Consider the following 11,873-nt stretch of genomic DNA (forward strand, 5'->3'; position numbering starts at 1 on the left):
TTTTTTTTTTTTTTTGCCTGCCACCTGAGTTGGCTGTATTCCACAACAGATTGTGCAGTCATAGATGAAGAACGGAAAAAAGCACTTTGGGATCCTTCATAATAAAAGGCACTGATAAATGTGAGGTTTGCTGATGCAGAAGGGTGCCTTGACGAGTCTGTGTGGGGACAGTTTTCATAGCATAACCCTTACCGTCTGCCCGTGCAGCCAGCAGGGTCCATAGCTCTGTATTTACTTGGACTTGACTTCAGAGGTCTTAGTAATTTGGCCTGTTTTGTCACTATATATACGTGCGTACACATCCATATATCGGGTCAGACTAGAACAGACAAAGCTTGTTGCCTTCAAACAGGACAGTGCCCATAGTGATGCTTTACTCTGAATCAGAAACATGTTTATGCTCATCCTTTTAGAAAATTCGGTTGACTCGCTGGTTTCTTTCCACATTGATATCCCTTATTTCTCATCCTGAGTAATCAAATTTAAAGACTACTCTGCAGTGAAACTCTTGTTAAATGTGATCTACTTTTATTAAGGCTGTGGGCCTAGGATTTCCCTCTGTTAAAAAATGTGTAGGCATCTTTGGAAACTATTGGGCCAAGGTTTCCTCTTGTTCTGTCTCCTTGGAACTTGATTTTCATACCTTCCTGTGCTGGAAATGACATTAGAGCTTACAATGGGGTCGGGGAGGGTAAAACTTTCTTGAAATTGCTTTAGATCTTTATATAGTATAGGTTTCCTGTAGAACATGAAGGGCTCCTTCAGTACAGAAACTTAAGTTTTAATTGTGTACGTTACAGTGGTATAATTTACAGATGACGTAAGTATGTTCTTTGGGGGCACATAGTCAGTAAAAGTAGGAAATTATTTTACCAGCTCAGAATGTGGTAGGAGCTATCAGAACTTAGTGCTCAAGTGAAGTCGTAGTTACTAATTTCTGATGCTCTTCCCCTGCAGAAGAGAGCTGTGGGAAGAGGACTCAGCCACAAGACATTTGGTCGTAGGTGTTGGTAATGCCACAATATAAGTGCTTCCTTTTCGTTTTATTATAGACCACATATTGATAACTAGAAGTTTTACGTGTTACGTATATCTGTCTTCAAATTTGTGAGCAGCCTCCCTAAATAGAATTTGATATCAATAAGTTTTGTTCCAGAAAAGTTACAGACCAACAGCAATTTCTGACTTGTTATTTTATAAGAGGGCAAACTTGGAAAATGTGGTGGGAGGTGGTTCTGTTTTCAAATGTTAAAAAAAAAAAAAAAAATCACATGGAATATTTGCCAAGATAGGAAGAAATCTGTCCTTTAAGAGCTGAAAGATCATTGAGGTACTTCTGGTTTGGGCCAGACATGGGGAGATCGGGTCTGTGGTCGGTCAAGAGTGAGCGGAGATGGACGGACAGGCTCCGCTCATGCTGCGGCGTTCTCAGTCGCTCTTTCTCATTTTTTAAGGCAAAGCAGAGAGCAGAGGTTCTTCAGTCCACGCAGCGGTTCTTCTCTGAACAACAGCAGAGCAAACAGATAGGAGGCAAAGCCCCGAAAGTGGACAGTGATTCAAGTAAACCTCCTGAAACACTGGCCGACCCTCCTGGTGTCTGTCAGGAAAAAGTAGAAGAAAAGCCGCCCCCCGCACCCACCATAGCCACCAAACCTGTTAGAACTGGACCAATCAAACCTCAGGCGATCAAAACGGAAGAAACAAAATCTTAAAGGCTGTGGTTTATTGCAGGGGTTGGGGGAGGGCAAGGGGACCGAGGGAGAACGAAGTCGGATAATGCCAGTGGCCAGAGGGGTAAAATGGCCTGTGCCGTTATCCTGTCCAGAGCTGGGAGGTGCTCGGGGGACATGGGAGCAGTTGACACTGACACTGACACAGCCGCCGCGCAGGGAAATGAGGCTTTGCTCGCGTGCACCTGCTGTGAGTGCGCACCGTGCCGACGGCCGTGCTTCTCCGGTCAGAATCCGTACAGCAGGTTCGTGCGCACTTTCCTGGAAGGCATATCCTTTAGAACTGAAATCCTCACGGTTAGATGAAACACCAGAAGTAGGAGGAACACAACCCCGCAGAGGACTAGCCAGGCCCGAACGAAGGGAACTCAGCTAATGCACCGGGTGGTGTCTTTGCTCCCTTAACGTGCTTTGGATGTGATGGTAGCATTTGTGGGCTTGGTGGTCGGGAACCGAAGATAACTGGTGCTGGATAGAGGAGCCTTATTTTGTATTACGGCAGCTTGCTATTTTTGTAACATTGTGATTGAGTTGAACACAATCAAAATACAGTCCCTGATCTCCCCTTCCTCCTGGACGAGTGAGCAGGTGATGGAATGTGCTGTCCACACCCTTGGACGTGTCCAGGCGGGCAGGCTTCGGCTGCTGCTTCCGTCGGGAATGGTGCTGTGTTTCGGTTGCGGCCCAGAGCTTAGACGTGCTGCTTGGCGTCTCCTTCTTCCATGGAATTGTCATGTCTTCACACGTGACAGATTGGGTAAAATACTAGTTTGAGTCTGGCTTGCCTCCGCTCGGCCATCTTCATATGAATCCAGTGGGGTTTTGTTTGTTCATTTGTTTTTAACGGTTTTTAACTGATGTTCATCAAGAGCAGTGAATACCTAGAACTGTGCCCTTAATGGAAGGAAATCCTGTCGAAGAAGGTCATTTCTTCACCAGAGCTGTGTCCTACCATCCTTTGGGCCCTCTGCTGGGAAAGTAGAATCAAGTCTCAAATAATGCCTTTTTAATTGTATCTTCTAGTATTATAGATGTAGGACAGTACTGTATCATACCTCTGTGAATGTAAAATACCTTGTACCTGCTTTATGATACGTAATAGTGACCGTGCTTTATCAGAGCTGTTTTTAATGATGTTATTCTAGGATGTTTTCTTTCCAGATGATGATTGAGAAGCTAATTAAAAAAATGGTGCCAGGTACCACAACAGTAACAGAACTTAGCTGTTTTCTGGGGTTTTGTTTTTTTACCTTTTTTTTTTCTTTTTTATTAATGGAGTGTGCTGGATGTCTCTCTAATTTTGTTCAGATGACTGCAGAACCTGGAAAAGCTGTTGCTGCTATTGATGCATAACATACTGCTATTGGTCTTTTTATATAAATAAATAAATAAAAATATATATATATACATACATATACATATATATATAAATAATTTGAATTTTTGGAAACTTGAGCTGTGCTGTCAACTTTGGACAAAGTATCCCAGTTGTGCCGTGTTGGGTTGGCGTTGTACAGAAATTAACAGCCATATTGGTCTAGAAATGTTAAACATAATTTTTTCCATTTGTACAGGGGTAACGCACTGTATTAAATATGTAAGGTCTTATCTACATGGGTTTGATTACAGAAACTAATAAAGTATTCTCTAAATAATGACTCTTGGAACTTCTAATCCATTCCTAAAATCTGGAACAAGAAAGTCTGTCCTGAACCAAAAACTGGGATCAAGAGTGCATTATGCTCTAAGAGAAGATAATCATCTAAAGACTTGATTCCAACTTTTCAGAACTGTAAAGTTTATTCAGGCAAAATAAAGGTTGTCATGGGGGATAATAGGGCCTCTGTTCTCAGGGTTGCCATACTCCTTTTGAGAACAGATCTGTCGAGGAGGAGGAGAGAAGTCTTTCTGGATGATGCGAAGTGCTGAAAGTAGAACGTAGTTTCACCATTCTTAAGGCAGAAATTGAAGGGCCCAGAATAGATTTCAGTACTTACCGTTGGTATTTCTCTTATCTCCCCTGCCCGTTCATAGTCACTGTCGCCCACGTAAGCAGGCTGCAAGGGTTTTGCTTTACTCATCTTGTAAAGTGAAGTGCTAAGGGATTTTTAACTGCCTAAAATCCCATATCCGGAACACGTGGCCTCCAGACCCAGCTTTAGGAAAACTAGTAATCCGGTCACTGGTGACCTGTGTACCTTCTTGACTCCTGGATGCTGGGATTCGTAAGCATTTAGAGAACTCAAGTTCTGTCAGGCCCTACCTAGATGGCCCCAAACTTTTCAGTTTGAAGGGTTTTCTCACAGTGGGCTCTCCATTGCTGGTGTGGCTAAGGCCAGGGTCCTGGACCTGTACCGAAAGGGCCAGTAGTCACCGCTTCACGCACTTGCTTCTCACGGAGTCACTTCAGTTGCTTCTCTCTTTCATGTTCTGACCCTTCAGTTCAGTCCTCCTAGGTGTTAGGTCTTCAGAGCAACCAACTGTGTAGTGTGCGTTCCGCGCTAGCAAGCAGCCACGTGTGTGTGTGCAGTGGGTGGTGGTAACTCGAAACCATGAACACCTCAGGCCCTTTGTTAGGTAGGATCATACGGGGGTTTCCCACCACTGCCCCCTTAAAAAAAAGTATCCAGTGAAAGTGAGGTATTTATGTCAATGCTTCTCCACAGCTTGGTCCTGCAATTCTTACCTCTGGCCTTTCTGGCATGCAGCTCGATAACCCAGAAGGTGGTGGTGGTTAGATGGCGGCGGCGGCTTTAGTCCACTAACCCTTTGAACGTTTTCTCTGCCCTTGAACCATTCTGGGAAGTGGGAAGAGGGTGTTTTTGTCCTCAGCTGTTAATAAATTGTGCTTAATGATGGAAGAATAATTGGGGGAAGCGGCCTAGGGAATGAGCGTAATTTGAAAAGGCATTTAATTTGCTTATTTCCACAATGCAAATCACAGAGTGTAAACATACTCTCGGGTGGAGGCAAGATGCAGAAGATAGAACCAGAACGTGCTCTCGTAGAAACACCTGAAAGGCCCGTTAGGTCTCAGCTGCGTCCAGGGCACCTGCCTGTGGTGCCCGGTGGGTCTCCTACCTTGGCACGTTCAGTATTTCCACATGCCCTTTCCGGTCATTTTCCACCCGTAATCTGTAGTTAGCCACAGCTGACATGTGTGTGGGAAACATCGTAATTTGTGTTTTAGGTGATTAGGGAATATCAGCTGTAAGATACCTGTGTGTGAAATGAGCTAGACCTGGACAGTGGGATCCTAACGTCGGACTGGCCTTGGCCTTGCACACTGCTGAAGGGAGTCATCTGCTCGGCCCTCTTCCTCCTTCCGTGCGCCGGTCTTCATTCATACCCTCAGGTGTAGGGTTGAGCCTGCTGTTGGCACTCAAGTAGGGGCTCTCCGTGGTTTTCCGGAAATAATCCAGAGACAGTGGTAATATATTTCAGGCCAAGAGTGCTATCGATTTTCAGCCTTTTTTGGGGTACGATGGGGTGGATTAGCAGGTCATGTTCAGCCTCCCACAGAAATGAAGCTTCTGTGATCTGGTGTCTCTTGGATTCTTGAGCAAAAGCCCTCAGGTCTGGGGCGCCTGGCTGACTCAGTCGGTAGAGCATGTGACTCTTGATCTCAGAGCTGAGAGTTCAAGCGCCATACTCGGTGTAGAAATATCTTAAAAAATAAAAGAAGCCTTCAGATCTTTCTGGACTGGGAAACCAAAAATTATGAATGCCTTAATTCCTTGATTTTAGGTGTGTACTGATTTTTCCATCCACTCTTGATGAAGCCTGTTGCCATTTCCTAGATGCCTGCTAGAGTCTTTTATGTAGGGTAAATACAGAATTCCTTTGAATTTTTACAGATACTCTCCCTCAGTTTTCCAGTTTTCCCCACACCTAATTTGACAAGAATTTTTTAGAGTGAAATCGGTAGAAATTGAAAACAGACCTAATAGCCTACTAGCAGTGGGCATCAATCAGTATGAAAATCTAGCAAGTGGTTAAAGTTTGCTTAAGACTCGCTAACGTACTCCAGATTCCAATGTAAGAATTACTTTTAAAAACACAAGAAGAGGACATGAACAGACATTTCTGCAAAGGAGACATCCAGATGGCCAACAGACACATGAAAAAGTGCTCCACATCACTCGGCATCAGGCAAATACACATCAAAACCACGAGATACCACCTCACGCCAGTCAGAATGGCTAAAATTAAGTCAGGAAACGACAGGTGTTGACGATGCAGAGAAAGGGGAACCGTCCTACACTGTTGGTGGGAATGCAAGCTGGTGCAGCCCCTCTGAAAAATAGCATGGAGGTTCCTCAAAAAGTTGAAAATAGAGCTACTCTGTTACCCAGCAATCGCACTATTGGGTATTTACCCTAAAGATAACAAACCATTATAATGATCAAAGGAGCACGTGCACCCTGTTTATAGCAGCAATGTCCACAATAGCCAAACTATGGAAAGAACCTAGATGTCCATCAACGGATGAATGAATAAAGAAGATGTGGTATATATACACAATGGAATACTATGCAGCCATCAAAAGAAATGAAATCTTGCCATTTGCGACGACATGGATGGAACTAGAGCGTATCATGCTTAGCGAAATAAGTCTATCAGAGGAAGACAATTATCATATCTCTCTGATAGGAAGTTGAGAGGCAGGACGGGGGGGGCGGTAGGGAAGGAATAAATTTAAAAAGATGGGATCGGGAGGGAGAAAAACCCTAAGAGACTCTTAATCTCGTAAAACAGGGTTGAGGGGAGAGGGTATGGATGTTGAGGAGGGTATATGCTATGGTGAGTGCTATGAAGTGCGTAAACCTGGCGACAGACCTCTACCCCTGGGGCTAGTAATACATTATATGTTAATAAAAAAAATAAATTTGGAAACAAAGGATTAAAAAATAAAAATAATAAAAAAGGAAAAAAATAAAAACATTTCCTTCAACGGAGGAATAAGATACCATAGGAGGAGAAATTTTTTTCAGAACTGGAGAGTTGTTTTTTTTTTAAAGATTTTATGTATTTATTTGACAGAGAGAAATCACAAGTAGATGGAGAGGCAGGCAGAGAGAGAGGGAAGCAGAGAGCCCGATGCGGGACTCTATCCCAGAACCCTGAGATCATGACCTGAGCCGAAGGCAGTGGCTTAACCCACTGAGCCACCCAGACGCCCCCAGAACTGGAGAGTTTTAAGCAAGAGATGAGACTCGGGTAACATTAGGCGAGGGGTTGAGCATCAATTATGTATCAGTCGCCAGGGATACAGAAGTCGGTTTCTTACCTCAGCATGGTCTGGTGGAGGAAGCAGAGACGCAGGCTGTGGCCTGAGGTTGATCACACCTCCATCACTAATGACCTATTTTCTGGATGCCTTGAGCCATCTCCTAGTGGAGGCTTTCCCCTTCCCCCTCCATCTGTCTACATTGCTGATGTTTCTAAATACAATTAAGATCTTCTAAAGGCATTTAGGCACTACTTACCTGGCCTTGTTTCTCACCATTTCTTGACACACCTGCTAAGAAATAGGATTGTTCGTAGACTTTGGTCTTCTCAGTTTCTGAGGGGGAGGAAAAAAAAATTAACAGTTCCCTCATCTGAAATGAAAAGGGAGCCCCCAGATGCATTAGTGCTCAGTGGGGGAATTAGAGCAGGGATGTGTCCTTCAGCAGGCCTGTGCTTCCAGATGAGTAAGTCTCAGGTCCAGGGACAATGCAGAGGAGCAAAAAGGAGGGACAGATGGGTTCTGGCCTCCGGGTTTAGATTTGCCAAGAGGCAGGGTCCCATGTCAGTGAGTTCACACCGTTCTGTGCAGGAGGTACCCGCAGTGCTGACTTAGGGCTGTGGTTTTCGAGCTGGAGGTACACACACGGTTACCGAGGCAGTTTTTAATATTTGTTTGGCTAAGGGATTCAGTGGTTCCTACAAAATGTAAGAATTAACATAAATTAACCAGTGCGGAGGAAGAGCTGCTGTCAGACTGTCGGTACAGGAAACTGGAAAGAGTAGGACACCCAGAGTAAAGGGTGCTCCCGCAGAGGTTGCCAGTGCTCCCTACAGCCGCGGTGGGCTGGGGGGTTGGGTATTGGATTTCTGTAGTCTGAGACAGAAAAGGATGTTCCAGATTTTCCTTTTTTTTTTTTTTTTTTTTTTTTTTTTTTTTTTTTTTTTAAGATTTTAAAAATTTGACACAGGGAGAGATCACAAGTAGGCAGAGAGGCAGGGGGCAGCACGCTTCCGGCTGAGATCATGAGGCTTAACCCACTGAGCCACCCAGGCGCCCCCACAGAGTTTCCTCTTAAATGGCTAAGTTACCAGACTTTATACCCAGCTTAAAGCCCCACAGGGAAATGGAGTCCGTCGTGAACATCGCTGCTTCATCCCTTCTTTCCTCCCCCGGCAGCCCAGAATCGGGGCCTGGTTCCAGGTACTTGAATTTTAAGCTTTGTCCCAAAGGCACTCGGGGATGTCATCCGGCCGCAGGTGAGGCGGGTCCCCTCTCAGCCACGGCGCGGTCCTTGGTGCCTCGCGTTCCAGAAGCCCCGGAGCAGCAGCGGCCAGGGGCCGGCGCCACCCCTGTCAGGCCCCAGAAAAGCACGACTCCCCCATCCCAGAAACTGCGCGTTTAATCAGGGCCGGAGAGTGGGGCGGGCGGGCGGGCGCGGCTCCTTCGCTGGCGGCTCGGGGGTCCGACGGGGCGGCCCCCGCTCCGTGCCGGGCCGCGCTCCGCACCCTTGGGTGCCGTCCTGACACGGAGGCTTGGCCGGTGAGTCTGAGCCGATGGCCCTGGAACGAAGTAGGGGGAACGAAGTGTCTCAGGTCACGGTCCTGGGGTCCTGGGGTCGAGCCCCGCGTCAGGCTCCTGCGGGGGGGGGGGGGGGGGGGTCTCTGCCTCCGGCGCTGCCCTCGGGGCTCGCCTCGCTCGGATCGTGAAATCTTCACAAAGAACCACCACGGGGCGCACGAAACCGGCTCAGGGACGCGCGGAGGAGCCAGGAGGGGCCGCGGGTCGGGGCTCGGCCGCCCGGACGCGGGGCAAGCGGACCTCCCCGCCGGACCTGGGGCTGGTCGGGGCGCGGGCGCGGCGAGCGGAGCCCCCCGGCGCCAAGTGGCTCCGGAGACGCGGGGCGAGGCCGGGTCCGCAGGGCCGGAAGCCGCGCGGGGAGACGCGACCGCCCCCGGCTCGTGTCGCGCGGAGCCCCGACCCCGCAGGCGGTTCCCGGCCCGACGGAGCGCGGCGACCCCGGCCTCCCCCGCTCGGACGCGCCTGCCCCGGCCCGACCCGACGCCGCGGCTCACGGCGCTCGGCCCCGCGGTTGTCGCCCGGGCCGGGGTCACCCCGCGGCCCGACGGGGGTCGCTCGTCCGGCCGCCGCCGCGCTTCGGGGCCGCGGGAACCGGCGCGGGGGACGCCCGAGGCCCGGGGCCGCCGAGACGAGACGCGGCCGGAGGGGCCGCCGGGGCCGCTGCCGCGACCGACGCTGCGGAGACGGGACCGTCCGCGACCCGCGACCCGCGGGCTTCGACCCCCGCGTCCTGTGAGGGTGGCCCCGGCTGGGGGGGCGGGGGGCGGCCTCGGCGGCGGCGGCGGACCGGGGACGGAGCCGGAGGCTGGAGGCCGCGCCCCGTGGGGTCCGCTCGGTCTCGGGTTCTTCGCGGACCAGGTGAGTGCGCGACCCGAGACGCCGCGGCCGGTCCCCGGTGACACTCTGGTCCCCGTCGCCGACGGCTCTGTCCGCGCCCCCGGGGCCGCCCCGAGACGACACGTGCCTCCGCGGTCCCGGCTTCGCGACGAGGGACAAGTGACCCGCCGGACGGGAACTTCCTGCTCCCGGCCCGGGGACCCCAGAGTAACTCGAAGCCACACAACGCGTATTTCCTGGGGCTCCGTCGGGTTAAGCCTCTGACTCTCGATTTCTGCTCAGGCCACGGTCTCAGGGTCGCGGGATCGAGCCCTGCCTCGGGCTCCGCGCTCCGTGTGACGCGGGCTTGAGACTCTCTTTCCTCTCCCGCTGCCTCCCCTCCGACCCCTTCCCTCTCTCTAAATTAGTAGAATCTTAAAAAGAAAAATAAAGAAATAAAAGTTTAAAAGGTTTGTTCTTCTGTCATGGGGGGTGTATTCCCCTCCTCAGACCAAGAATTTCTAAACCCACAGGCCCAGAGTTGCAGGGATGAGAAACCCAGAATCTCCAAGTCTGCCCTTGGTTTCCAAAAGGTCAGGGTCCGCCCATGCTGTCACCCGTGCTGTCACCCAGAGCTCAGCAGCTCCGATGACAAACACCGACTTCGCTTCTGTGGATCAGGACACGGGTGCAGGCCCGCAAGGTGCTTGAGGCTCGAGGTCTGTCCCGGGGTTGCGCAGCTCTCGACAGGCTGCAGCCTCATTTTAGGGCTCGTGGGGAGTCCATCCCCTCCCGAGGCCACTCTTGGTTGTTGGTAGGCCTCCGACCCCTCGTCACTGGGCCTCCCCATTACGGCCGCTGCCTTCAAAGGAATCAGGCCAGCAGGAAGCCCCCAGACAGAAACCACAGTCTTCCGTCCCATCGTCCTGGAAGTGACAGCCCGTCGCGGCTGCCGTGTGCTCTTTCTCAGGAGCCAGTCCCCAAGTCCGCACGCGGGCGGAGGTGACGGGAGGTCGGGAATGACAGGAGGCCAGGACCCTCAGGGGTCTAGGAACTTCCTGCTACACGGTCACTGTGCGTCTCCAGATGGCATGTAGCGTTTGTAGTCAGGAATCAGCTGCGGGACTCCCCAGCATCGGGCCACTTGACAGCAAGTGGCCCTGGGTCCCTCCTGGCAGTCATCACCGCGGTTTTACGGCCTCTCCTCCCGATGACTTCTTCCAGTTGGCAGTATTCCAGGTCCGGAAACTGAGCAAAGAGACAGTGACTTCGCGTGGACATGGCGGCCACTGATCGCCGCCCGTAGAAGCGTCCACACTGGTTTGCTTGGAGAAACCGAGCGATATTTGTGGTCTGCCCAGCTTTCCTGGGAACGCTGTGCTCTAGTAACCGCCTCTGCAGTTCTGCGGGGATCAAACCAGCCAGCCGCCGCTCCGATTTTGCCGCTCATTATGGTAATTTTTTCCACCAGTTTGGGATTGTGGCACACGACTAGCTGACCTCTTGTTTCATTAGCCACTTTGCTCGCTGCCCTGTGAGGCCAGTTCCAATAACCGCATCTCCCGCCGTCAGCCCCGGCCTCCAGAGGACAGGACGGCCGCCCCTGAGCGTCCCAGTGATGCCGCAACACTTCCGTGCAGTGCTTACTTTGTCCCTTTGGTGAAACGAGTGTCCTCCAAGGTGACCCACAGAGTGTACCCAAGGGCTGAGTTTTCTGCCCTTATCCAGTACATCCAGTCTGCAGTGCCCACGTCTCTGATCCTTCCGCTCCCTTCTTCCATTTGTTCCAGAATTTCTACTTTATTTAATGTGGGCCGTCCCTTTCCCCTGGGTTCCCAGAACCATCAGCAGGCAGATGACTTCTAGGTTTGAGACTCAAACAGCCGAAAGGAAGGGGCTGCCCCTAAAAGAAACGGGGAAGACAGCTGGTGGGACACATGTGAAGGAGTCGAGTAGCGCTCAGTCTTGGACATGTCACGTGTACGTGGTTATTAGCTAAATGGAGATGCCACGTAGGCAGCTGGTGCGTTCATCTGGAGTCCAGGGGACAGATCCGGGCTGGAGGCAGATGGGTGCCATCGTCCTATGGACGGTTATTTCAACGATGCAACTAAACGAGATGGACAGGGAGACGGGTGTGGAGAACAGAAGAGATTCAAAGCCTGAGCCCGGATGCTCTAGTGTTAAGAATCGAGGAAGAGGCAAAAGGAACTGAGGGAGTGACCAGTGAGCTTGGAGAAAGTCGAGGAAAACGATGTCTCCAGGGCAGAGGGATCCATGGTTTCCAGAGCCACGGGCGCAGGGCTGAGGGAGCGTGAAGGGAGGAACGGAGAGAGAAGACTCAGGCAAGTCTTTTCCAAGAGATTTTTGCTCATCTGTTGTGTGGTGGGCAACAGTGGGTGCAAGAGGGGGTTTGAAGACGGGAGGAAAGACCGTGTCTGTGCACTGCTGGGAAAGAGCCGGCGGAGAGGGAAGGAAAGCGGATGTTCGTGGGTCTCCAGGGGGGGGGGGGGGGG

The 11,873-nt window shown here is 50.9% G+C and overlaps 2 protein-coding genes across 15 annotated transcripts in view; both read left to right on the top strand.

The window, feature by feature from the left end:
• The window catches only part of PRRC2C (proline rich coiled-coil 2C), a 94,906-nt gene extending 91,781 nt beyond the window's left edge, over window positions 1-3,125 (top strand). For 8 of the 13 annotated variants that reach the window (XM_059412440.1, XM_059412443.1, XM_059412441.1 and 5 more), the window contains one exon: window positions 1,455-3,125. In XM_059412440.1, the coding sequence (XP_059268423.1) occupies window positions 1,455-1,712 (258 nt within the window). In that variant the 3' untranslated portion in view covers window positions 1,713-3,125. Of the gene's footprint in view, window positions 1-957; window positions 1,011-1,454 lie in introns of all 13 variants that reach the window. The other 5 variants (XM_059412445.1, XM_059412451.1, XM_059412446.1 and 2 more) reach the window with 3 other exon arrangements.
• Window positions 3,126-7,954: 4,829 nt separating this feature from the next.
• Window positions 7,955-11,873, top strand: part of MYOCOS (myocilin opposite strand) — a 9,983-nt gene continuing 6,064 nt past the window's right edge. Inside the window, exon 1 of one of the 2 annotated variants that reach the window (XM_059412454.1) lies at window positions 7,955-8,163. The gene's annotated coding sequence lies outside the window, so the exon portion shown is untranslated. Of the gene's footprint in view, window positions 8,164-8,418; window positions 8,503-11,873 lie in introns of those variants that run through there. The other variant, XM_059412455.1, reaches the window with a different exon arrangement.

This window comes from Mustela nigripes, chromosome 10 (assembly GCF_022355385.1).
Source record: "Mustela nigripes isolate SB6536 chromosome 10, MUSNIG.SB6536, whole genome shotgun sequence".
NCBI lineage: Eukaryota > Metazoa > Chordata > Mammalia > Carnivora > Mustelidae > Mustela > Mustela nigripes.